This window comes from Pipistrellus kuhlii, unplaced genomic scaffold (assembly GCF_014108245.1).
Source record: "Pipistrellus kuhlii isolate mPipKuh1 unplaced genomic scaffold, mPipKuh1.p scaffold_m20_p_63, whole genome shotgun sequence".
Lineage (NCBI taxonomy): Eukaryota > Metazoa > Chordata > Mammalia > Chiroptera > Vespertilionidae > Pipistrellus > Pipistrellus kuhlii.
Genome location: NW_023425566.1, coordinates 1,394,394 through 1,421,351, shown reverse-complemented (window position 1 = coordinate 1,421,351; position 26,958 = coordinate 1,394,394). Strand labels below are relative to the sequence as shown.

General features: G+C 47.6%; 1 protein-coding gene across 1 annotated transcript in view; it reads right to left on the bottom strand.

The window, feature by feature from the left end:
• The window catches only part of ZNF831 (zinc finger protein 831), a 34,210-nt gene extending 11,634 nt beyond the window's left edge, over positions 1-22,576 (bottom strand). The window contains exon 1 of the mRNA XM_045575066.1: positions 22,252-22,576. Within this exon, the coding sequence (XP_045431022.1) occupies positions 22,252-22,257 (6 nt within the window). The 5' untranslated portion in view covers positions 22,258-22,576. The remainder of the gene's footprint in view (positions 1-22,251) is intronic.
• Between the last annotated feature and the right edge of the window lie 4,382 nt (positions 22,577-26,958).

Below are 26,958 nucleotides of genomic sequence, written 5' to 3'. Positions count from 1 at the left end.
GAATGAGTCACATATGTAGTTTACTCATTGGAAATGGCAAAACAGCACTTCCCCAAAAGCTGAATAGGACTGTTAAGGGCCAGACAGCTCAGGGCATTTTATTGCCTCCGGTTGGTCAAATACCTGAACAGCTGTAGACTATTCCCCAAACTGGCAATGCTTCAGTACCCTTTGAAGCCCTACCCTTTGAAGTGTATATCTCCACCTTGCCTTAGGACAAATTTGTTAAATTAATAGCATGGGGTCCTTAGACAAGGAGGAGTCTTCAGTTCCTTTAGCTGAAGATCCTTTGACCCCCAATGCCTTTCAAAATTATTTTTCATCTTTGGACTCCTTAATCTACACATCAGCCCCTTTCTCCAGAATGCTGAACCCTTTGTAACGCTGGGACCAAGAACCCTGGCAGAACTCCATGGGTCCCTCACTGCCTCCATGTTCCCTCCTCGCCCCACGCCAGGAATCTTCATTGCACGAGTGCACAGTGTCTCACAGAGAAACAGGAGAAACCTAAGGGACAGAAGTGAGCCTTTCTAAGGCCCCATTTTAAAAAACAAATCAACAGGCCTGGGCCACGAAATAGGTTTCAAAAATTCACTTTTGGGGTCCAGAGGCAGGTGGCCACTGAGAAGTGCTATAAATATGTTAAACAGCCAGAATTTCTCCGGAAGAGCATGGGGGCTGAAATGCTTCAGAGACAAGTCCCCAAACATCAGCCCACCCTGCACACCGGTGCCTCACATGCCTGGGGCTGGTCTGTCTTGCTGACACACTGTCACTCCAGAAGCCTGAGCACAGCTGTTTGCGTGTGCCCAGGTCCACTCACTGCTCATTTAAACCCGGCTAAAATGGCACATGTTATGTTAGGTATATTTCACAACTTCTAAAAAGAAAAAAAAGCCCTGACCAGTTTTGCCCAGTGGATAGAGTGTCAGCCTGCAGACTGAAGGGTCCCAGGTTTGATTCCGGGTATGTAACGGTTTCAGGCACATCCCCAGTGCGGGGTGTGCAGGAGGCAGCTGATCGATGTTTCTCTCTCATCAATGTTTCTAACTCTCTATCCCTCTCGCTTCATCTCTGTAAAAAATCAATAAAATATATTTTTAAAATAAATAAATAAAATAAAAAGTGAAAAGATACCCTGGCCAGTGCTGCTAAGTGGTTAGAGTGTCAGCCCACACACTGCAGGTTCTCGGGTTCAATTTCTGGTCAAGGGCATGTACCTGGATTGGGAGTTTACTCCCAGGCCTGGTCAGGGTGTAGGAGGCAACCAATCTATGTGATCTCTGACATCAATGTTTCTTCCTCTCTCCTCTCTCTTCCCCCCTTCTCTTTCACTCTAAAAAAGCATCTCGTAAGGATTTAAAAAGAAAAAAATATATTATTACCCAATGAGCTGAAAACTTACATTCAGGAAAACAAACAAACAAACAAACAACAATAACAACAAAACCTGCATACAAATGTTTACAGCAGCTTTGTTTATGATTGCTAAAACCTGGGAGCAACCAGACCTCCTTCCGTAGGTAATGGATAAACTGTGTTCCATCCAGACAATGGAATATTACTCAGAAATGAGCTATCCGGCCATGAAAAAGCATGGAGGAGACTTAAATGCATGTCACTAAGTGAAAAAGTCAACCTGAAAGGCTAATACTGTGTGCTTCCAATCCTATCACATTCTGGAAAAAGACAGGACTGTGGAGACAGTAAAAGGACTGTCCAGGGTCAGAGGGGGGAGGGGTACACAGGAGGAGCACAGCAGCTGCTCAGGACTTGAACTGCTGTGTGGGGTCTGTAACGAGGGGCCCGGGGGATATGGAACACCAAGCTGAACCCTGTGCAAACGATGCTCCTCAGTTGATACTAATAAGGAATAGTGGCTCATCGATGGCAATGGAAGCACCACACGAATGCAGCACTTTAATAATAAGGGAAACTGTACGGGGGAGAGGGGAGTGGTATTTGGGAGTTCTACCTTCCCCTCATTTTTCTATAAACCTAAAACTGCTCTAAAAAATTAGGTCTATTAATTAAAAAAAAAAAATTAATCAAAACAATTTTTAAAAGACATTTGAAAAGATGTTTATCCTCACTAGCCAAGAAATGCGAGGCACATGCCTCAATGTGATAGTTGGGGAAGAAAGGGAGAGGATCATATCATTACCAAAAAGAGAAGGCTGTCGTTTTTTCTAAGAATCATTGCAATCAATATAAAACTATTAATCTTTTAAAGCGTGTACCTGTGGGGCCCTCATATGCTCTTGCACACTGAGTGCCATGGCTCATATTTGAGGGACTGCACCTCTCATTTAAGCTCTTGATCTGAGAGATCTAGCTAGCCCCTCCAGAGGGATCTCACCTTCCCTCCTCCTGGGTCCCCGGGGTTGCAGCCACGGGCTCCCCAGTCCTCTGGTGTCCACTCTGGCCAGTCAGAGAGGGAAGGAAAGATGGTCAGCCAGGCCTGGCTCACCTCTGAAGGCCCCGCTTTTACCAGGTGGCATCCAGGTCCTGCCCTGGCCTCTGGGGCAGCACTGCCAGTCTCCACGCCTCATTAACCTCCAACTGCCTGCTCACCCGTGCACCTGGGCCCGCCAGGACCCAAAGGAAAGCACAACTTAAATTATGTGTATGGGTGAGTCTCCCCAGAGAGCGAGGGCAGATCTGAGTTCTGTCAGGTCCTAGAGTGATCTGGAAGGGTGATTGGATAGGGTTGCCTGGGTTGGATGGAGCATCCCCTCCCCAAAACCTAGCTGCTCCAGACATGCAATGGCTATCGCCATGACTTCACCCAGTTCCATCCTGCTGGGTGGCAAAGCGCACTCTGCTTAAACACATTGAGGGAAGTGGGCCAGGAGAGTTCATCCTCCAACACTCAAGGCTCGGGTGGGGAGTGGGGAGGCTTGTCCAGAAATGTGTCCCTTCAACTGCCTGATTTTTCATAAACAAATGACGTGGTTTCCCTGTGGATGGCCGAGGAGGTTCAGATGTTTGCAGGGAAAAGGCTGATGTCAGGGAGGCCTTGGCGGGACAGGGTAGCCCCAGCCGTCCTGCAGACCTGGTGGTGCCTTGAGGAAGACCCCAGGGTTCCAGTCTTAGTTTTCCACTAACCCCACTAAGTGGCTTCTGCAAGTCCCTCTAACGTCAGGACTCTCCTCTGTGAAGGGAGGATGAAGGCGGAGGATTAAGGAGATACCATCTAGCAGCACTTACCGCAGCTCTGTGCAGGATGGGAGCAATCGCTGAGAAAGATAAATCACTTTTCTCTCTCCCTTTTCTGAGTCAATCACTTACCTTAAACAGCCAAGGTGTCAATCTGCCGAAAGGGAGTTGAGGACTTTTACAGATTTTAGCAGACATAGCTGAGCCTTCTATGGCACCTGCTCTATGCTGGCTACTGGCTCAAGAATTTTAGCTGTCCCTGGTCACCTGACCAGCATAACAGCCCATCAGGAAGCGCTGAGGGGTCCCAGGGAGGGGAACGAGGCATAGACAGGTGAAGAGATTTGCCCAAAGTCAAGTGGTTGGGATGTGAAGTCCCTCAAGAAGAAGGAAGACAGACAGAGCAAGGTGAGACTTGGCCCCAGCTGTAAATGAGGATTTCTGGTCAGACAAGCATCTTGAGAATAGACACTGATATTGAGAGAAAGGTTTTCCAAAATGATCTTCTCACTTGGTTTTATTGTTTTGAGCTCCAAGGCAGGAGGATCTGTATCTGGAGTCAGGTGGCCCTGACCCAGTGACTGGTGTCCTTGTAAGAAGACAGGATTCAGAGGGCACCATGGAGGCAGGGACTGCGGCGACGCAGCCACAAGCCACGGAATAGCTGGAGCGACCAGAAGCTGGAGAGGTCCTTTGAAGGCCACTGCCTGGCCAACACTTAACTTTGGACTTCCGGCTCCAGACTTAAGTCTGTTGACCTGTAGTCTGAAGACATTCCCCCTTGCATGGACCGCATGCTCCTGTCTTTGATGCCTGAGATACTCCCGAAGGCCCATACAATGGGTTGCTCCACATGCAATGAGCTTGAACTCAGCTTCACCGTTTGGGCAAAAAAGAAACTAATGCCAACCAGTTGGCACTGCCCCAGCCGTCAAGTCAATAAGCAAGTGCCCAGCAAACAGGGAACCCGAGGTTCTGGAGGCTGAGCCCCCTAGGCCTCCCCACCAGGAGCCTCTCACTGGTGAGCATGGTGTCAAGGTTTGGGGTGTAAGGTGCACCAAACATCCAAGCCCCCTCCCTCATTGTTGATTAAACAAGGCATTAAGATAAGTTTCCACAACCAAGGGAAGACTAGCTGAGTGGGAGGTGCTGAAACACATGGTTAGAGGCTGCAAAAAATGGCCTCAACCATCTACAGCCCCATCTCCACAGCCTGTGCAGGGGACCTGGCTCCTCTTTTCATCAAGAGACTGAGACTTGGTCTCCATCCCCTTGCTCTCGGGAACAGGTACCACTGGTGATGGTCAGCTGGTTCCAAGACTAGGGCTGGAGAACCTGCATGTTCTGCTCTGTCTGTGCTGGGAGACTGCACCGAGCTAGCCTCCTGGAGGATGAGACACCCCTGGAGCCAAGACAGGCCAGCGCCGGGGTGGCCCTCCAGCCCATCCAGTCCCTGGCAGATCCGGCTGCTGCCCACGGACACATATGCCAGCCCAGCCAACATCAGAAAAACCACTCAGCTGGGCCCAGCCCGAAACACCTCCCCATAAAATTACAAGCTAAATAAATGGCATCATTTTAATCCTTTGTTTTGGGTTGTTAGAGAGCAAGAGCTAACTGAACAAATACTATGACTTCAGCATGGTGCCTAACTAAACAATTTTAAGGGTAATTTTGACCAGTGGCAATTTTTGCCCAGCCACATCCCTCAGCACTGTGAATCCGCCAATAACCCACTTTTCTCAGGGGACAGAGCTGGGACAGATAAATGCCATAGCATTGAAGGGGTCATTATTGGTTAATCCCCCATACATGGCATTGTACTCAGCATTTTCTTCAAATAGCACAGGGCCCTGGCACAGCTTCCCTTCAGCACCTGTCACCCTTCCAGCCTAGCTCAGTGCCGATATGATACCGCTTCTGTGTCTGCCCACCTTTACCCTTTCCTCACCCATTTGTTTAACCTGTTAACCGGGGAGTTCCCTTTTAATGACGCAACCTGTAATGGGCGCATACTCTTTCACTAGGACGTGTCAGTACGTCACGCCCAGAGGACGTAATTTCATATTATTATTATTTTTATTTATTTATACTTCATTAAAATAAATGATATATATTTTTTTTCGTTTATTAATATATATAAAGCACAAAGGAAAATACAAAATTACAAACAAAAATAGGAAAGAATACCAACATAAAAAAATGGAAACATCGAATTAAAAAATTATAAATTTGCCAAAACCAGTTTGGCTCAGTGGATAGAGCGTGGGTCTACAGACTGAGGGGTCCCAGGTTCAGTTCCAGTCAAGGGCATGTACCTTGGTTGCGGGCACATCCCTGATGGGAGTTGTGCAGGAGGCAGCTGGTTGATGTTTCTAACTCTCTATCCCTCTCTCTTCCTCTCTGTAAAAAATCAATAATATTAAAAACAATTATAAATTTTACAAACAATTATAAAGATTACAAAAAATATATACCGTCCCTCTCAGGGCGCAACATATATTTCCAGGACGTAGTCATATGTCCTACCCGTTCCCGATATTGTTTACGTTTGACGTATTTATAGGTCCCGCTCAGTTAACAGGTTAAAGAGCCTGGGCTGCCCATAAATTTGCATTTAGCGAGGTAACATGTAGCAAGATTATCTTCCTCCATTTCTTGGGGCACTCCAGCTCAAGCACTTGCAGATATTTTGACATTCATTTTAGATCCAAAATATTTTCTGGAATGCAAACTAACTACCGTAGCTGGGGAAGAGGTGACAGGTCACACAGCAGAGCTGTTACCTTGGCTCCAAGGGCATGGGGTGGCCGCCATGTGCCTTCCTGGCTGGATTTGGAGAGAAGGGTGGGGACGGACACTCACATTAACAAACACTAGGTTATGGAGTCAAATATTTCAAACAGAAAGTGCTGGGATGAATTCTCCTCTCCAGTATGACATTGAATGGAGCACATGACAGACTCCAGGTTAGTGTGCACTGTTGGAAACTGACCTTTGCACCCATTCAGAGGTTCAGGGAGCCCTCCCCAGGGCCAGGTGCTATGTTCTGTGTTTGTCTCCTGCAGGTGGACCAGGAACCAAAGCTTATGGACCTTATACTCTAATTAGGAAGACAGATAAAGTTTCTGTGTGTGTGTGTGTGTGTGTGTGTGTGTGTGTGTGTGTGTGTGTTTGTGTGTTTTAAGTCAGTTATATATCAGAGAATGGTGTTGTGGGGGAAAGAGAGCATGGTAAGGAAGGATAGAAGTGTGGGGGGAGGGGCAGTAGGAAAGGGGGTTGCCATGGTAAACAGGATGGGCAGGCAAACCTCACTGCGAAGGTGATGTCTGACCACACACAGAGGCTAGTGATGGAGTAGTGCAGGGAACAGCAGGGATGTGCCCGGAGTGCTGCGGGCAGGGCACACTAATTGTAGCAGATGCTTCACAGATCCAGCTGCCCAACAGTGCTTTTTGATCATTTCTGGGAAAATCTTCATTTCCCTCAGCCTTTCCTTCTTCAACTACACAATGGGGGCATTGGGGCAGGTCTGGGTACAAAAAGACCTACGATTATAGATACAGAGGTGCCATTCTTAGTTAAGTGACAAGGAAGAAGCCTATCTTGAGCCCCGCTGTGACTATCATTATCCCCTCTTTGTATGAGGTTTGGAAGTGCCCAGACAAGGCCCAGCTGTGAAGCAAGGCAGGCTTCTGCTGCCGGGCTTGGGCCTTCTTTTGGAAGCTCTGGGGCTCTCTGACCCAGCTGCAGTGCGAAAGCACAGCACATGAGAAAGCACAGCACATGGCTTTTTTGTTGGCTGGAAGACAAGGCCAACACAAATGTGAGAATGATCACCCGGGACCACCGCTTTCTAGAGAACACGGCTTTGAAGGTGACCTTTGTTCACCATGATGCATCCCAAGAACAGTTCTTTTCCACTCTGGGTCTGACCACACAGGTTTAGTAGAACCCCTTGTAGCTCAGAACACGTGAAATATAACGGCACGCAGCACCATAACTCGTGGCTTGGCAGGTGCTAAACAGATTCGTTTGTTTATGAAGCGAAATCACATAATTAGGAATATTGTGTTGGTCATGGTTATTGTTTTCTATAATTACACTAATTAGCCAGGAAAATAGCAAACAGATGCCAAGCAGAATTCAAGGGCCCCAAGCACTGATGGGATTCTGAAGGTTGCAAGAGTAAGCCCTACAGGAGAGAACCAAGATGATGACATAGGTAAACACCTATACTTGCTGCCTCTCACAACCACATCAAAATTACAACTACAAGGCAGAACAACTACCACCCAGAACCACGGGAAAGCTGGCTGAGTGGAAGTTCCACAACTAGAGAGGTAAAGAAAACGCAGTGAGACTGGTAAGAGGTATGGAGGCGTGGGAAGTGCTGGCACCTGGATGCGCTGCTCTTTTAATTGGGAGGGAGATACAAGCTCCCACTTGCTCTTAACTCCAGTTCCATGTAAGACTCTGGGTGTCCTAGACACATACGGGAGAAACTGGACTGTCTGGCATCAGGACAGGAATAGGAGAGAGGCTTTCTCTCAGAGGTGCTCTCAGCAATCATTGTTTCTGCATGGGGGCACAGGATAGTTCAGGGCTGACTGGCAACCATTGCTGTTTGCTCTGCCCTGGTGATTCCTAGAGACCCCACCCCACCCAATTTACAACCCCACCCAAGCTGTGTACATTGACTTTTGCATATGAATGGCCTGTTCTTTCTTTGCCTAAATATGTCAAACTGCAGCTGGGTCAGAGAGCCCCAGAGCTTCCAAAAGAAGGCCCAAGCCCGGCAGCAGAAGCCTGCCTTGCTTCACAGCTGGGCCTTGTCTGGGCACTTCCAAACCCCATACAAAGAGGAGGAATCTTCAGATCTCTCTGTAGCTCCTGCTGGGTGGCTCTAGACAGTGGCTGACCTTACACCTCCTTGGAGACCCAAGAGCCAGTGTACCTGGTGGTCAGAGTGAGATCATACTGGATTACAACTCTTCACATCCATAAGAAACACACTCAAGGGGCAGACTCAGTGATCACCAAAGCCCCACTGAAGCAAGTCCTGTCTCATAAGGGTGTCTCCTGCACAAGAGATCTTCCAATGTAGACACAACTGGTCATCACAGCCAATTGGCCTGGAGGTCAATTTTTCCCAGTGATACCAACAGCAATCAAGGTTAACTACAACAAGACTGTGCACACAGCCCACAAAAGGGTGCACCAAGAGCATCCACCTCAGGTGACTGGGGAGGCTGAGCCACTGGGCCCTATAGGACACCTACCACACAAGGGCACTCTATCAACTAAAGGAGACTTAGCAGCTATCCAGTACATAGAAACAAACACAGGGAAACAGCCAAAATGTGGAGACAAAGAAACAAGTCACAAATGAAAGAAATGGATGAAAGCAAAATACTGGAATATAGAGTTCAAAACCACAATTAAAAGGTTACTCAAGAATCTTCTAGAAACCTCAAAGAAATTTAATGAGACCCTCAAGGATATGAAAGAGGACTAATTATACACTAAGCATATACTGACTAAAATAAAGAATAATATTCAGAGATTGAACAGCAGAATAGAGGATCCAAAGAATCAAGTCAAAGATTTGAAATACAAAGAAACAAAAAACACCCTTCTGGAAAAGCAAAAAGAAAAAATAATCCAAAAATATGAAGAAAGTGTAAAGAGCCTCCAAGACAACTTCAAGCATACCAATATCTGAATTATGGGGGTGCCAGAAGAAGAATGAGAGAAAGATATTGAAAACCTATTTGAAGAAATAATGACAGAGAACTTCCCCTATCTGGTGAAAGAAATAGACTTACAAGTCCAGGAAGCATAGAGAGCCCCAAACAAAAGGACTCTAAAGAGGACCACACCAAGACACATCATAATTAAAATGCCAGGGGCAAAAGACAAAAAGAGAATCTTAAAAGCTTCAAGAGAAAAACAGTTAGTTACCTACAAGGGAGTACCCATATGGCTGTCACCTGATTTCTAAACAGAAACTATGCAGACCAGAAGGAGTATAAAGAAATATACAAAATGATGAATAGCAAGAACCTACAACCAAGATTAGTCTACCCAGCAAAGCTATCATTTAGAATTGAAGGTCAGATAAAGAGCTTCACAGATAAGAAAAAGCTAATGGAGTTCATCACCACCAAACCAGTAGTATACGAAATGCTGAACAGTATTCTCTAAGAAGAGAAAGAAGAAGAAAACGGTAAAGATAAAAAATTATGAACAACAAAGTGACAACAAATATATGTTTATCAACAAGTGAACCTAAAATCAAATGAATAAAAAACCTGATGAACAGAACAGACTGGTGAATGTAATAGAATCAGGGGGATGGAAAGGGAGCAGAGTGACAATTCTCGGGGGGAAGGGGTTGTGGAGGGTGCAGGAAGAGATTGGACAAAGAGCTTACACTTATGGACGAGGTCAGTGTCGGGGGCAGGAAGTGTGGAGTGGGGTGGAAACCAGGTGGAAGGGAGCTATTGTGGGGAGGGGGGAGGAAGAGGAACATCTGTAATAATTTGAACAATAAAGGATTTTTTTTTTTTTTAAAGAGCAAGCTCTGCAGGTTGAACTGTGCACTTGGAAACACAGCACATGGACAGGAATTGTGCATGCTCACACAGAGCACTCACCACACACATGGCCCAGGTTCACCTTAGAGGGGCCTGTAGGTTTTACCACTAAAGGGTTTTACTCCTGTGTGTTGTTCTGTTGTTTTTAATATTTTTAATTTAATTCTCAATTACCATGGACACATGGTAACTAGGGCCTGCAAAGATGATCTTTTGACTGCAGAGACTTACCAAGAGATCACGCTCATGGAACTTCTCCAGTGTCAGCAGTACCATCCTGCCCAGAGTTTTGTGTTTTTAATTAAGGAACAGCCCGTATACCATACTATACATCCTTTTTAGTGTATAGTTGTAAGACTTTTGATACACAGACACAGCTGTATAACCACCAACAGAATCTAGCTGCAGAAGGACCTCCATGTATTGTCCATGGTGCCCCTTCCCTCTTTTGGTCAGCCCCTTCCTCTACCCAAGCCTCTGGCAATCACAGATTCATTCTGTGCCTATTTATTTGCCTTTTCCAGAATACCATGTAAATGGAGCTATCGCCTGAATTGCTTTTTAAGTCTGGCTTCTTTTGCTTATCATGATACTTTTGAAATCCATCCACATTATTGTGTTTCAGCAGTTCCCTCCTTTTTCCTGCTGAGCAGTATTCCAGTGTGTGAGTGAGCCAATAGTGAGCTGCTGGGTAGTATCTGAGGAGGCCTGGCAGGGAGTTAGGACAGTCACCAGCATCCAACAGCAGTGAAACCTCTCTTGCCCATGGTGTATAAGCCATATGGGAACTATACCAAGTCATCCTATGTCTCCCAGGCACTCCTTTCTCCCAGGGAAAGACCAGTGATGGCCTCAGGGGAGCCAGAACTACCATCTTCACCCAGCAGTAATGAGGAGCTCTCCTGGGGGATTAACAAAGACTAGGCGGGTGACCTTGACTTCTATCTACCCTCCTCTCCTGCTGAATAGCATCAAAGAAAGCCAATTAAATCATAAGGTTTAATAATTCAGACTCTCATAACATAGTACCCGAAATGTCCAAGTTGTTATCAAAACTCACTTATACCAAAAGCTGGAAAGAACTCAAATTGAATAAAAAAAAAAAAAAAATCCATAGATGCCAACACTAAAATGCAAGGGATTGGATTTATCTGACAAAGATTTTAGAGCAGAAATCATAAAAATGTTTTAAGAGACCCTTACACATATGCAAATAAAAACTAGAAAGTCTCAGCAAAGACGTAGAAAATAAAAAAAGCAACCATGTGCAAATTTTAGAACTGAAAAATATTACAACCAAATTTTTGAAAACTCAATGGATGGTCTCAAAAGCAGAATGCCTGAAACCAGTTTGGCTCAATGGATAGAGCGTCAGCCTGCGGACTAAAAGGTCCAGGGTTCGATTCTGGTAAAGGGCATGTACCTTGGTTGCGGGCGTATCCCCAGTGGGGGGTGAGCAGGAGGCAGCTGATCAATGATTCTCTCTCATCGATGTTTCTAACTCTTTATCCCTCTCTCTTCCTCTCTGTAAAAAGTCAATAAAATATATTTAAAAAATAATAATAATAAATAAAAAATATATTTTTTTTTAAAAAAAAAAAGCAGAATGGAGATAGTGAGGGAACAAATTAGGGAATTTGAAGACAGAACTATAGAAATTTTCCAGTCTGAATGACTGAATGGAAATAGGTTGAAAAAATAAACAGAGCCTCAGAGACCTGTGGGACTAACAAAAGGTATCACATTCATGAAATTAAGAGTCCCTGAAGGAGAAGAGAAAGAAGATTCAGTCAAAGAAATCAAGAGTGAAAACCAGTTTGGCAAAAGTCATAAATCTATGGATTTGGGAGGCTAGTGAACCACAAATAGAATAAACCCAAAGAAATCCTCACCAAAACACCTCAGAGCCAAGTTTCTGAACTATGAAGAACAAAAAGAAAAAGAAAAATTCGTGAAAGCCATGAGAAAGAAATGACACCTTACCTATAAGGAGAAAACAAATTCCAGTGAAAGCAAGCTTCTCATCAGAAACTCAGAGGCCAGAAGGAAGTTGCAAAACATTTTTAAAGGGATGAAAGAAAAGAATTGTCAACTCCAGATTCCATATCCCACAAAAAGATCCTTCTTGAACAAGGGGGACATCCAGACATTCTCAATAACAAAACTAAGAGAATGTGTCACCAGTAGAAACCACTGAAGGGATTTCTCTAAACATAAAGAAATGAATAAAGGAAGGACAGATGGAACAACAAATAAGAAAAAGGAACAGTGGGAAAAGTAAAATATAGGCAAATGCAATATTTTGTTTGAAGTTTCCTAAATGACATTTGATGGTTGAGACAAAACAACTCTCTGATATGGTTCTAAATGTATTTAGAAGAAATACTTCAGACAATTATATTTGAGGAAGGGTAAAAGGAGATAAATTTTCTACATTTCACTCCACCTGGTATATAGTGATACCAACAGACTGTGACGAAAGCAGCCACATTATCAACATGAGGCTATTTGACAGAGCCTGCCCAAACCACAGGCCACAGATGTGATTTCTGCAACCTCCCAGCCTCAGATTGGAGATGCTGAGTCTGCAGCCTTCTTGACAGTGAAACTAGGGCCCTGTGCAACCACTTGTTACTGGAGTCTACACAGAGGAACCCTCCCTCGGCAAGCCCTACTTCCTCTGCACAGCCCGTGAGCTCTAAAAGTCTCTGTCCCCACCAGTGCCCAGACTCCCAATGCACACCCACATCTCCTGTTGTTCATAACCTGCTTCCTGCCCTCACTCCAGAGGGTCACCTATTGTTTGCTCAGCAGTTCCAGACAAAGTTCCAGTCTGGCTCATGGAGCTAACTTCTCTGTTGTTCGAGGGCCAACCCACAACTTCTCCAGTGAGGTCTGAACTGCTTTCAAGTTTCTCCTTCCTCAATATTCACTCTCAATCCTAGGGTACTACATAGAGTTTCCTTCTATCTTGTGGTTACCCTTTTATTACAGTGAATTACTGGTGATTCATATCTCTTAAGTAGATAAAGACTACAACAGAATTGGTACTGAGAGAGGTCTCAAAAGACAGATCCCCAAACACGGGACCTGGAGATCCAATTGGTCATGCTCTTGAACTGGAGTGCAATTTTGAGCTCTTTGCCAATGTAGTGGCATCACAGATCAGCAAGCTATCATCTGTGCTTGATTGTGATAAGGTACCAATAGGAGCACATGCCTTAGGAGCTCAAGTAGCTCCCACTCTTGCCACCTAGCAGGGACAATGATTGTAAGGACTATACTATGGGATGAATTTTTTTTAGTGCTCTGGAGCACTTACAGAGAGAAAATGACAAGCTCAGGTTCATTAACTCCCACCTTGAGTCACAGTCAGAAAGTCAGGTAGCCTAAATGAATCTCTTATTCCTTAAAGCCACAGGACTGGCATTGCTGAAAATCAAACATGTAACTTAATGTGCTGGGTTCAAATAGCCATTGAATTCAGAAAGATAAAAGCAATTAGTTACCTATAAGTATTACTCTCTTTACCGCGACCAGGACACTAGAGAGTGGACACGAGTCCTGAGTAGGGGCTATGGAGGATTGAGAAAAAGAAAGACACAGACACAGACACAGACACAGTAGGATCGCTGGAACCATTGAATTCAGTCTCACCATATTTCCTGTGTGTTGATTAGGGTCTTAATTGGGCAAGAAAAAGATCCAAAAACATGGAATAAGGACATCTTATTCGACCTAGACACACTGGCAGTGTTGACCTCAAAGTCATTCTGGGCCTCTCTTTCTAGCAGTAACAACTTTCTCTCTGTCTGAGAAGAGTGGTCTTCCTCAGCTTGGAAAACATTTGACACCCTCAGCTTTGAAAGGTGATGGCAGAGGTAAATACCAGTATTTGCTGCCTCCCACAACCACATCAAAATCACATCTAAAATACAGAACCACCACCATTGAGAGCTGCCTGAGATCTGGCTGAATGGAAGTCCTACAACCAGATAAGTAAATAAGAAAGCACATTGAGACTGGTAGGAGAGGTGGAAATGCAGGGTGGGCTGGTCTGACAACCATGTGTGGCATTTTTTAATCAGGAGGCTTATCTCATCAGAGGGCCCTCCCATGAGGAGCAAAGGGTTCCAGACCCACACTAGATCCCTAGCCCAGAGCTAGGAAGAAAAGTCCCCATAACTTTGGGCTATAAAGACCAGTGAGCATTGTGGCTGAGTGACATGGAGGCTGAGCCACTGGGCCCCACAGGGCACCTACTACACAAGGTCACTCTACTAATTCCAGGAGACATAGCAGCTCTACTTAATCATAGAAACAAACACATGAAAGCAGCCAAAATGTAAAGAAACATGTGAGAAGTGGAAGAACATGAGAAATCTCCAGAAAAAAGAACTAAATGAAATGGAAGCAAGCAAACTACCAATATAGAGTTCAAAACAATAGTTATAAGGTTGCTCAAGGATCTTAATGAAAGCTTCAAGGAACTCAGTGAGACTTTCAAAGATCTTAGTGAGAATTTCAAGAACCTTAGTGAGAACATCAAAGACATTAAAAATGACCAGCCAGAAATTAAGCATACACTAACTGAAATAAAGAATCATATATAAGGATTCAACAGTAGAGTAGAGGATGCCAGGAATCAAATCAATGATTTGAAATATAAGGAAGCAAAAATCACCCATCAGAAAAGAAAAAAGAATTTAAAAATATGACAAAAGTGTAAGGAGCCTCTAGGACATCAAGCATAACATTCACATTATGGGGGTGTCAGATGTTAAAACCTGTTTGAATAAATCATGACAGAAAACTTCCCTACCTGAAAGAGATAAACTTACAAGTCCAGGAAGTGCAGAGAGTCCCATACAAGAAAAGCCTAAAGAGTCCCACACCAAGACATATCATAATTAAGATGTCAAAGGTTAAAGACAAAGAGAGAATCTTGAAAGCAGCAAGAGAAAAGCAGTTAGTTACCTATAAGTATATTATTCTCTTTACCGCAACCAGGACACTAGAGAGTGGACACGAGTCCTGAGTGGGGGCTATGGAGGATTGAGAAAAAGAAAGACACAGACACAGTCACAGACACAGACACAGACAGTAGGGATCGCTGGAACCAGGTAGTGATGGAGAGACAATGACCCAGAGCCAGTACAGCATGTTTATTTTATATGGTATAATTCCAGGAAGTTTTACTAGAGTTTAAGACAAAGAAAATTATGTGAAATCATGGTTAAAGAACAAACTGTAATTCCTCATTCTTGTGGCTTCTATGTAGCTGTCACTCTTGGCTGAGTTCGGATAATTGCATTTGTTCCTTGCACCTGGCTGAACTTAAATAACAAAATCCACCCCCTGGCACCTGAGCTAAGGGTCAGGCTGACAACTTATCTGCCTCTGGCATGGTATGTTTCTAGGACGTGGCTCTGCCAGCCAATGCCACTGGACTCAGCTGACGATAATCAAAGAAATGTTCATGTGCCTTCCCAGGTTCTCTCTACGTTACCTACAAGGGAGCACCCATATGACTGTCAACTGATTTCTCAACAGAAACTTTGTAGACCAGAAGGGAGTGGCAAGGAATATTCAAAATAATGAATAGCAAAAACCTACAAGCAAGATTACTTTGCCCAGAAATGCTAACATTCAGATATGAAGGTCAGATAAAGAGCTTCACAGACAACAACAACAACAAAAAAAGTTATTCTTTAAGAAGATGAAAAGGGAGAGGAGAAGAGAGGAGGAGAAGGAAAAGGAAGAGGAGGAGGAGAAGAAGGAGGAGGAGGAGAACAACAGCGATCTAGCCAAATTCACTGATAGCACAGTACTGACTAGAGGTTTTCAGTTTAATGTCTTAGTTGTAGAGCTGAATGTTGCTATAACAGCTTACTTGGCTGGCTGGCTGGATCATGGACACAACAGCCACCTACATTTAGTGAGGTTGAGATGCCAGGCATGATGCAGATGACGGAGTCAGGTAAAGAGGAGCCCTGGACAGGAAGTATTGTGTGCAATCATCAAACCCACTGAGCCCCCAACTCCAATCCTTAAAAACAACCCAGAAGTCTCTCTTGTCACAGGACACTGAGCAATACATTAGGAGGGTCCTCAATTCCTGAACACCTGTGTGGCTGCACTTTCTCAGTATGACTATTGGAATGCCACCCTGATTCTGACAGGAAGATGGAATTCCAGAATAGCAGAGGCCACGGGCTTGCACTTAGTTGTCAAAGGAGGAGTGGGCAATAGGGATGTGCCTGCAGTTGGCGTTCTTAGGGGCTCAGAGCCTTTATTAGGCACTGAAGGATCAAGGTGTCCCTCGCAGTGAAATAGAGGGTCAGCCTGCTAGAATGTCACTTGATCTGCATTACAAGAAACACTGTAAGTGTGATAGCCAGAGACCTGACAGAGTCACCAGGTTTCAGACCTGTCAGTCCGCAGGCCCATAGGGACAAAGACACTGTAACCCTCCTCCTCACCTTCTCTGAAGGCATCTATGGCCACGCATCCAAACTTTCCAGGGATAACTAGACACTCCAAGAGGTAAAGAACCCAGAGCCGCTAAGGTTCTGCTCTGAGGGCAAGCAAAGGATGGAATGGAAAGGTCATATGTCAACCCATGACCAAGTAGAGCAGGGAGGACAGGAGGAGCATGGGGTACGACTTCTATGCACATGAACGAGTTTATTTACATTTACCAATAGCTCTCTACATCTTTCAACTTCATCCTTTAAAATTTTAAACATGAGTTATTGTAGGTTAATTTTACAATTTAGTCTTAAGGAAACAGAAGATGTTGGAAGGACATTCCAGGAGGGAAGGACATTCCAGGAGGGAGAGGCTTCCTGTCATTTCCATCAGGGGCCAGGGAGAGGGTCAAGAGGTATGGGTGTAAGGATATCTGCAGGAGCCAGCCTTGCCAAGAGCCCCAGAGGCACGCCCCGTGCAAACTTGCAGCCTCAGCCTGGCGCTAACTTGTCTGCAGACCCCTCACATGGAAACCACAGCTCCTGCTCAGCCTGTACGCAGCCTGTCTGTGGCCCAGAGGGTCCATGTGGATGTGTGGCTCCTTCTGCAACCACATGCAGCCTGCGCACAGCCCACCTGTGGCCAGGTATGCACAGAAAACCATTCCTCCTCCCCACGTGCAGCCAGGGAGCTCTGAGGCCTTTGTCCCCACAGTGTGCAGACTCCCGATGCACACCCACATCTCTTGCTGCTATCATGCTTCCTGCCCACACTCCAGAGTCCACACTATATGCCAGACACACTCTAGTCTTCAGCCAACTCCTCTGCTAGCCGGTGGCCAGACCACAGCTTCCCCAATGGGGTCTGAACCCCTTCCAAGTGCCTCTCAATCCTAGGAGCATATATATATATATATATATATATATATACACAGTGTCCTTGTGTCTTACAGTCACTCTTCATAGAGTTCATAATTCCTATATTCAACACTTCTTATTGAATCTATAATATTATGTAGCTTCTACTTCCTGAATGGACGCAGATCAACTGCAATACCAAAATATGTCACATTTTGGGTCATAAGACAAAATATGTCACATAAATTATAAAAATCATATAGCGTGTGTTCTCTGGTCACAATGGAATCCATCGGAAATCAGCAACAGAAGGATAACAGGAAAATCTCCAAACACCGGGCCACTGAGCAGCACTCTGTTAAGTAACCCCGGGGTCAGAGAGGAAACATCCATTGTGATCAGAATGTACATTGAATGGATGAAAGTGAAAACACAGCTAAGCTGGTGCTTCCAGTGGAACTTCCTGGCACCAAATGTTTACATTAAAAAAGTGAGAGTCTCCAATAAATCATCTAAGCTCCAACCTCAACAATCTAGTTTAAAAAAAAAAACTTAAAAAATCCAAAGCAAGCAGAAAGAAGAAAATAATAAAGAAAAAAGGATGAAATTAGGACAGAAAGATAATAGTCCATTTTTTAAAAAGCACATTCTTTACTAAGATAAAAAAAAAATTTGATTTTTAGAACCTCCACAAAGATTGAAAAAGGAAAATGAGAAAAGATATAAATGTTCATATCAGGATATAACTACAGACCCTGCCGATTTCAGAAGGACGTGGCAGGAATCCTGTGACTAACTCCATTCACATAAATTCATTAACTTAAACAGACCAACCCCTGAAGAACGCAAACTACCACACTCACCAAATATGAAGTAGGTCATTTGAATAACACATAATTATTAAGTGCACAGAATGTGTCATTTTAAAACTCCTAAAAAAGAAGTCTCTGGGTCCTGGTGGTCTCGCTGAAGAATTCTACCTAATGTTTTCAGAAGAATTAAGGCCAGTGTTACACAACCTTTTCCAAGAAATAGTAGACGTGGGAAAACTTCCCAGTTAATTTTATGAAGTATTATCCTGATAGCAAAACCAGACAAAGACAATACAGAAACAAACAAAAACTTCACAGCAATATTCCTCATGAATATAAATGTGAGACTCTTCACAAAAGATGAGCAGGTACATTCTGCAACATTAAAAGAATTAGGCACCTTAACCCAAGGCCCCAGTGAAGCGTGAATTCGATCTATCATATGAATAGAGTAAATAAGAAAAGTCACAGGATTCTATCAATTGATGTAGAAAAGCCTTTACCGAAGTCCACATATATTCATGATAAAATCTCTCAGAAAACAGAAAAGGAGAGAAAGCCTCTCAACTTAGTGAAAAGCCTCTATACAACACCCACAACCAACACCCACAACCAACACGATGCTTAATGATGAGAAATGAGGAGCGGGGCAAAGATGTCACTCTTATTCAACATCAACCCGAAAATTCCAGACAGCGAAATAAAGCAAGAATGTGGGAAAATAAAGCCTACATGTAGGAAAGAAAGAAGTGAAAGTGTCCCTGTTTCCTGATGGCATGATCATCTGCTTAGAAAATCCCAAGAAATTGACAACAAAACTTTCTATTGATAGAATTCATGAGGGAGCTCAGCAAAGTCATCGGATACCAGAGCAACACGGACACACCAGTTCTCCTCTATGAACTAGCAATGAACAGTTGAAAACCCAAATTAAAAATGCAATGACATCTTGGCTGGTGTTCCTAGGAAGTTAGAATGTTGGCCCATGCGCCGAAGGGCCTCGGGTTAGGTTCCTGGTCAAGAGCAAATACCTCAGTTGCAGGTTTGATCCCCAGGCCCTGGTCAGGGTGTGTGTGCAAGGCAACCAATGATGTTTCTCTCTCTCTCTTTCTCTCTCCCCCACTCAGTCTTCCCTGCCTTCCACTCTCTCTAAAAAATAAAATCAATGGAAAAAATATCTCCAGGTGAGGATTACATAAACGAAGTTTCTCTGCCCTGCTGGGGTAGCTCAGTCGTTGAGCATAGACTCATGAACCAGGAGATCACAGTTCAATTCCCGGTCAGCGCTCATGCCTGGGTTTTGGGCTTGAGCCCCAGCGTAAGGCATGGATGAGGCAGCCGATTGAAAATTCTCTGTCATCATTAGTGTTTCTATCTCTCTCTCCCTCTCCCTTCCCTCGCCCTGAAATTAATAAAAACATATTTTAAAAATATATATGTTCAAAACAAAATTAAACTAAAAAACAGACCCACACAAATATGCCCAGCTGATTTTAAACAAAGGTACAAAAACAAATGAGTAAGGAGACTACAAACTTTTTAACAAATAGTGTTGGAGTAATTGACATCCATGGACGACAAAAAAAAAGAAAAGAAAAGAAAAAAATTGCTCTCAACCTGAACCTCATACTTTACTTCTACAAAAATTCACTCCAAATGTAAAACATGCTTACATGTAAAATGTAAAATTATAAGACTAGAACAATGTAGGAGAAAAGCTTCAGGATGTAGGACACAGGAAAGAGGTCTTAACGCCAAAAGCATGATTCATGTGGGGAAACTGGGGAAATTGGACCTCAGCAAAACTAAAAGTATTTCTTCTATGAAAGTGCTGGCTCTTAGGAGGATGAAAACACCAGCCACAGACCAGGAAAAAGAATTTTCAAACCTCACATCTGACAAAGGACCCATACCCAGAATACTTAAAGAACTATGAAAACGTAACACTGAAAAATGTCAGCAACAATCCAATCAGAAAATGAGCCAAAGACACGGGGAGACCTGCTGCCAAGAAGACATGCCAGCGCCTGGACAGAGCTCAGTGTCACAGCCACCAGGCAAAGCCTAGAGCAGGAGGGGAGGCTGCAGCGCCTCTCCCATGGCAAACGCCCTGCAGGGAGGGAGCGGGTGCAGGCACACGGTGGGCGGGCGCAGAGGGACGCAGACAGCCATTCCGCAGAGGACCCGGGGCGGCTTCTTTCCAAAGCCATTCATGCAGCTACCCCTCCGCCTGGAACGGCACTCCGGCATTCGCCCACAGAAATGAAAACCTCCGTCCACACAGCAGCCCAGTCACGAGTGCCCAGCGCAGCTTTATGTGTGACCACAACTGGCCCCGCACAGATGTCCCAGCAGAGGACGGTTTCAACCACGGCCAGGTGTCCGCTTCAGAGAATGTCACTGAGCAATACACAGGGGCCTCCCAACACAGAAGTTGGGTGACTCTCCAGAGAACTGTGCTGAGTGAAAAAAACCAATCCCAAAGTTCCTGTGTGGCTCCGTTTGCATAACATTCTCTTTTAAAATGTTTACTTTTCCATTACAGTTCACGTGCCATTTCAGGTGTGCAGCATGGTGATGAGACCATTGGATCCTTGCAAAGTGCCCCCCAGATGTGTCCAGTGCACGCCTGGTGCTGCACATGGTAATCACGGTGTTACTATGTTCCTAGGCCTGTGGTTGCTAACCTTTCGGATCTCACAGACCAAAAGGGAAGAGGAGGGAAGCAGAGGGAAGTGGGCGTGGCCGTGAGGGGTCCTGTGGTGACAGAGATGCTCTGTGCCTCAACTGTATCCATGCCCATCTCCTGGCTGTGATTTTTAGAATGCCACAATGGCGGGGGGGAGGTGGGGGGGGAAGGGGGCCTGGGTCAAAGGCAGATGGGACCTCCCTGTATTTCTTACAACTGCATGGGAATCTACCATGACTTCAAAACCAACAGCTCTTTTACAGAAATAACGATAGTAAATAAATAATCAGGGAGAGAACTGGAATGGGAGCGCGCTCCCCCACGTGTGTCCTGTGAGTCGATGTCACTTGCTGGAGCATCTATTGTTTCCCTAACGCACGTCTCCAGCCCTGAGCACTACAAGGTGACCCCTGGAGAAACAGACTCGATGTGCGGCATTTGCCTTGGCTTCATTTCCTGTGTATCCACTCGCTTCTCCTCGTGGGCCTCTATATTCAAAGGGCATTCTCCATCGCTGCCATACAAAAAAAGCCCCATTGCTGACGACTCGGAGGTCAGTCATAACGAAACTACAACTAAAGCCGTGCAGGCCTGCCAAGGCCTCTCGCTCGGTTACAAGACAAAGCAGAAAAAAGGCTTCCGCCGGGCTCTGCAGAAATCCCTGCCCACGGCCGCTCCGGGAGCTCAGTCGTCATCTAGACCCTTGGGGGTGACCCTGCTCCTCTATGCCCACCCTTCACCCGCAACTTCCCAGGCAAAAGGCAACCTTCATCCATTAGCTTTCTCTGAGTCTTCCCACAGCCCCGTGACTCCTGCTGAACCCGGGCACGTGCTCCAATGTTAATCTGGGCCTTGTGATCCTACGTGATTGATCTTTCCCGGGGCCATAGCATGAGGGTGGCTGAAAGGCACGTTATTTTAAACCAGCCCTGACGCTGGCTCTGCAGTTCCCAGTCGCCGATGTTATCGCTTTCCTAAGTTGCATCCTGTTCCCTGTGGCACGGGGGCCGATAGCATCTCTGCTTTCCTTCTCACAGGAAGATTTGCTACGGGGACGGAGACCCGTGTCACCTCCCAGAGCACAGGCTCCAGGGCTTATCTGACAGACCTCCAGCTCTCAGCTATTTTGGAGGCTGGGAAACCAAATACGTGTATAAATACATGGTCCCGAGTGCATGGGCCCTTGTAAATCTCATTGAAGAATGCTCCCCCTGGAACTGCTATAAATAACGTTGCTATCAAAGACCTTGATAGTTAGAGTCTACTGTACGTCTTGTTTTCCAAGCCCGTGGCCTGACGTGGCTGATGCTTCTCATCCATTCACACCTTTGGTTGAGCAGGCCCATCAGCGCCAAGGGAAACGCTGCTGACAGAGCGCCAGACTGTCTTTCCTCTCGCCTCTATATCCTACAACTGGATGGCGGGCCTGGCTCCTGACAGCCATTATGGATCACAGTCAATATTTTGACAAAAGCAACAGTGGGGTTAAGCACACAGAGAATCACTAAACTCGGTCAGACCCAGTTTTCCGTGGCCTTTTCTTTGTAACTGCACGCGTGAAGATAAATATCTCATTGAGAATACAGGGTAAGAAACAAAACAAAAAACACTTTTTTCCTTAACTGACATCTCTGCACGCCTATCGTGCACAGCACGTTACATACCTTCATGGAGAGGGGTGCATCTCTAGCCAGGGAGGCTCAGCTTCAGACACAGATGGCCTGGCCCCAAACCGAGGCGACGTGAGCAGGTGGCCAGCCGCCCCTGTGCAGCGCGCTCGCGCCTCTCGGCGGAGGAGGTGTGGGAGACACCCTCCGCGGTCCCTGTCTGCAGGCGGTCTCTCCGAGGACAGAGGGGCAGGCCTGTGTCTTAGAAGATCAAAGGAAAGAGCTGGGCCTCCCATTGCTCTGCCTTTGAGTCAACTGGTGTCTAACCGAGAAAGAGCACCTTCGGAGCAGCCTGGGGGAGACTCAGAGGAGGTGAAACTTGACTGACTCAGAAATAGGAAGTAAATGATGGTCTGTGCATGTCTTAGTGTCACAATAGCAACCCGTCGAAAACAGGAAGAGACAGGCACAAAGAGGGAAAGCACTAGAGCTACAGCTCAGGACCATAGTGACTGCCGGTCAGACAGCCCTAAAGACAGACGGCCACCTGGGATGGGGGCAGCCGCCCTTGCAGCCCAGAGAGGGCTGGTGCAGGCCGGTGAGGATCGGGGCCAGCGGGGTCACCTCCTGGCTGTGGGGTTGGAAGATGCATCTTCCTGGAGCTTCTGGAGCCCAGAAGGGGCATCAAACTCGCTGCAGGTGCTGATGGTGGAGGCCTCGCAGGGACCTCTGGGATGTCGCCTCTACTCAAAGTTTTGATATTTGGTTAAATACGGAATCATTTGCATTAGTTTTTATTTTGAAGATATTTTACTAAAAAAATGATCTGATGACTGCGTTTCGAGTGCCCCTTGAGTTCTGCACCCACGGTGGCTTCCCCTCTCTCCCTGAGTGCTGGCCCTGCTCCCTGCGACTTTAGAGGGAGCCAGCACAGGGCGGTGGAGGGGGAGAAATGCAGTGATCCTATGTGGTGGAAGCTGAGAGGCAAACGGATCTCTAACTCAGAACAGGAGCCAATCGCGGGAAGCACATTTGGGTCAAGAGGGCCAGCCAGACGGAAGCCAGCCGCGTGGAGTGGCTGTGTTAGATCCTCCGAGTCCCTCCCGGGCCTCTAAAAGGGGCTGCTTTGTGATTTTTTTTCACTGGGAGAGGCGTCCTCACCCCACTGTGCTACCCATAATTCCCAGCTGGCCATGTACCTAAGCCTCATGTTAGCTGGATTGGGTTTGGGGCGGGGGGGGGGGGGGGGGGAGGTGTCCCAGGTGGCCCGGTGAGCTGGACTTTGAACCAAATTACGCAGATTCCCCGTGGCTTCAACTCCTGGTACCTCCACATCTGTGTGCGGGCATCTCGCTGGTGTGCCAGAAGCCACAGGGGGCATGCAACTGAGAATGGGAAGACAGGCGTACAGCCAGCTGCCGTCAACTCCAGCATCCCTCCCCTCCCCAGGACCCCAAAACCCACGGCCAAGGAGGAATGCCTGCCGGGCCCTGACCCCAGCATCCGTCTAAGGATTGACACTTGTGCCTCTACTGACACTAAGTGTTGTAAGACCCCTCCCCTCACCACAAGACACATGAACACACATCTGGAAGCCCCAGGAGAGAGGGTTTGGGGAGCCTCCCCGGAGGAAATGATGGATGAGCTAGGCCTTGTGGGATGCGTCAGAGTTTGATGGGCAGACGCAGCGAGAGCCTTGACCTGGTGACTCGGTAGGTTGGAGCGTCGTCCCATACCCCAAAAGGCTGTGGATTCCATTCCTGATCAGGGCACATACCTAAGCTGTGGGCCCATCTCTCTCTCCGCCTTCCTCTTTAAAACCAAGTTAGAAAAGGAAGCCTGGACATGCACAAAAGCCGAAGCCTTGCAAGCGCCCCCTCACCCCCCGCCCCCCACCTCCCAAAGGGGGAGGCCTGTGCGGCCTGGGCCATGAGGAGGGGCGGCTGGCCATGTGGGCTGGGGCAGGCCCACAGCACACAGGCTCATGCTGAGGAGACGGAGAACCAGATGCTCCAGAGCAGGAAGCTGCGAGCAGAGAGCTGTGGGGAGCAGCAGGGAGGGTGACAAGGCTCCCCGGGGCTGCGGGCGGTTCCAGGCTTCCCGGGAAGTCCTCGGGAACAGATCCGTTCCTGTCCCCGAAAAAGACCTGCAATTTGCCTTTTGTCTCCCAGTGACGGTCTGAATGCCCTTCATTAAGATAAACCAACGAAAGAGTTTCCTGCACAAGAACTTTTTAAAAATACCTTTGGTGTGGATTAAAATAAATACATGCACAAACGAGCGAGTGGATAAATTGGGCACATGCGTGCACAGGAAGAGCACTCGCAGCTGCCGCGGGAGGTCCTGAGCAGCACAGCGACCTGGGCCACCAGCTCAGGAAGGGTCCAGAGCAGCCACCAGAGGGGAGGCCCCGGGGCTGCTTGGGCCTGCGGGAGGGAGGGTGAGTGCTAATGGGCACAGAGTTTATTTGGGGGGAGCAGAGAATGTTCTGGAATTACGAACTAGTGAAGACTGCACAACTTTGTGACTAGACTAAGAACCACGAAGTTGCACACTTTAGAAGGATGAGTGTTACAGTATGTGAGTTACAGCTCAGCCTCAGAAAGGACAAGTGCTCCCTTTTCGATTGTTCTCGGTACCATGATGCAATGCACCTCTCCAGGAGCCGCAGAGAACATCCAGCTACGCCTGTGGCAGCAGTCACCAAAGAAAGAGAAATTTCCAAAGAATGGCGAACTTGCTTTCTCAGGCTTTTTTATTCCCAAGGAAACAAACAAAAAAGATATTATCACCCCCTTGCCAAAAGCCAGGCTCATTCAGGCAAAATTGCTGCCTGAAATGGCTGTTTCTCCAAACAAAGCTATCTCCATCTGAGACAAAGCAGCACACACACAGGAGCCACCGGGCCCCTGGGCTGAGAGAGGCAGGAAGGAGGATGGAGGAAGGAGGGAGGGGGAGCAGGGGCCATGCACACCCACCTCCCCCAAGGCCACACTCCTGTGGAGGTAGCACAATGATCCTGCCTTTGGGGTTCAGCCCCTGGGACCTCCCAAGCCCCAGAGTTCGTTGGTCACATGGCAGGAAGCCAGGTAGAGGGGGGCCTGGCAGCTCTGCAGGCACCACTGGACCCCCCAGGCTGAGCCTGAGCGGGAAGCCGGGGCCCAGGCCAGCTCACCAGCGAGCTGGGCTCTGAGAAGCGCTGCTCACGGCCTCGGTGAGTTGAATCGATAGTGACTACAGGTGAGTCTCCCCAGACGGTCCCCACATCCTGCCGCTGCCTCTCTCCCCTCCCCGCCTCCACTGGCCCCTTCAACGGAGCCAGGCATGGTGTCATGGTCCCAACAGGGCGACAAACAAGCGAATGACAATGGGGATCCACTTGCTGGTTTGCTCGCGGTGACACTCTCGTGCACACCGTGCAGCACAGTGAAGACCAAAGTACTGCAGGGCCAGGGGCAGCCGTCCCTCCCCCCTGACCGCCGACCCACACCCCCAACCCGGTGCCCTCAGAGGCCGCAGCACGTCTCCCCAGGTGTCACACGCTCAGCCCTCCTCTGTCCCCGCCAGGCCTCCGGTGCATCTGACCGCATGCCCTTACAGTACCGGGCACAGAGTCAGCCTCCTGTCAGCGTCTGCTGAGGGGCCTCGCTCTCTGAGCTGCCCCAGACCCTCTCTGAGACCCCCACCCTGACACCAGGTGCACCCACTCGGCCTCAAGCCAAGCGCGGGCTTCTGGGGGGACAGGCAGTGGGCCCGCCCCTCCACCCCGGGAGCGACGCTCAGGTCTTCACACAAGCCTGTCCTCCCTTCGGGTACAGCTCCCTCCTCTGCACTGTCCTTGTAGTCAGAGAGGGGCAGTCACAGCCCCGGAGAAAGGGGCCTCCGCAGCTGTGCGACCTCGCCATGGCTGTGGTCACTCGGGCGGACGGCACCGCGCCCTGCAGTGTGGTTCCCACCGGCAGCCCCCCGCCCCGGCCTCCAGGCCACGTAAGCCATGTTTTCGTTACAGCTGACGCCTGGCCAGGTTCTGATTACCCCTGGTGATGGGGTCAGGGGTCAGCTGAGTAATGGAAATGGAAACTTGCCTTCCACCCAGACTTCCTCCGCCTTCTGCAGCCGGAGCGGCCGGGGCCGCAGAGGGGCTGGCTGGATGGCCCTGGGCCCCCTGGGCCTGGCCAGCACTTTGTCCCTGGCTTTCTGGGGGCGAGGAGCACCCCCTTCCCTTCGGGGGGCTGGGCGGACACAGCGCCTCGCTCCTCAGCGGCCTGCGTGTCAGCGCCATTGAAGTCACAGCGCACTCCTTCCGGCGTGCCCCGGCTGGAATAGTAGCTGATGCATTCATTCATAACGCATTTCTGTAAGAGCCTTGAAATGCCTCCCTCAGTGTTAACTGTCTAAAGGTGTGTAAAAGGAAACCCTGGACCCCCACGGGGATCCCATTGCAGGACAACATTCACGAAACACTGTTCAATCCAAAATGTCCAGAGTCCATCACAGTCAGGCCAGTGTCCTCCGTGTGAGCCCCCAGCGCCAGGCGTGAGGGAAGGAGGGTCGACGGGAGAGCAGCTCCCTGCGCTCACTCCAAAGCTTTCCTGAACACCTACAAGGATGAAGAGGAGGAGAAGAAGGAGGAGGAGGAGGAGGAAAAGAACCAGGATGATGAGGAGGCGGGGGAGGAGAATCGGGGTCAGCACTGTGGCTTCTGGTCCAGGGGCAGGCTGGGCTGGCAGGTGTGCCTGGCCCAGCGATGTGCCAGGTGAGGAA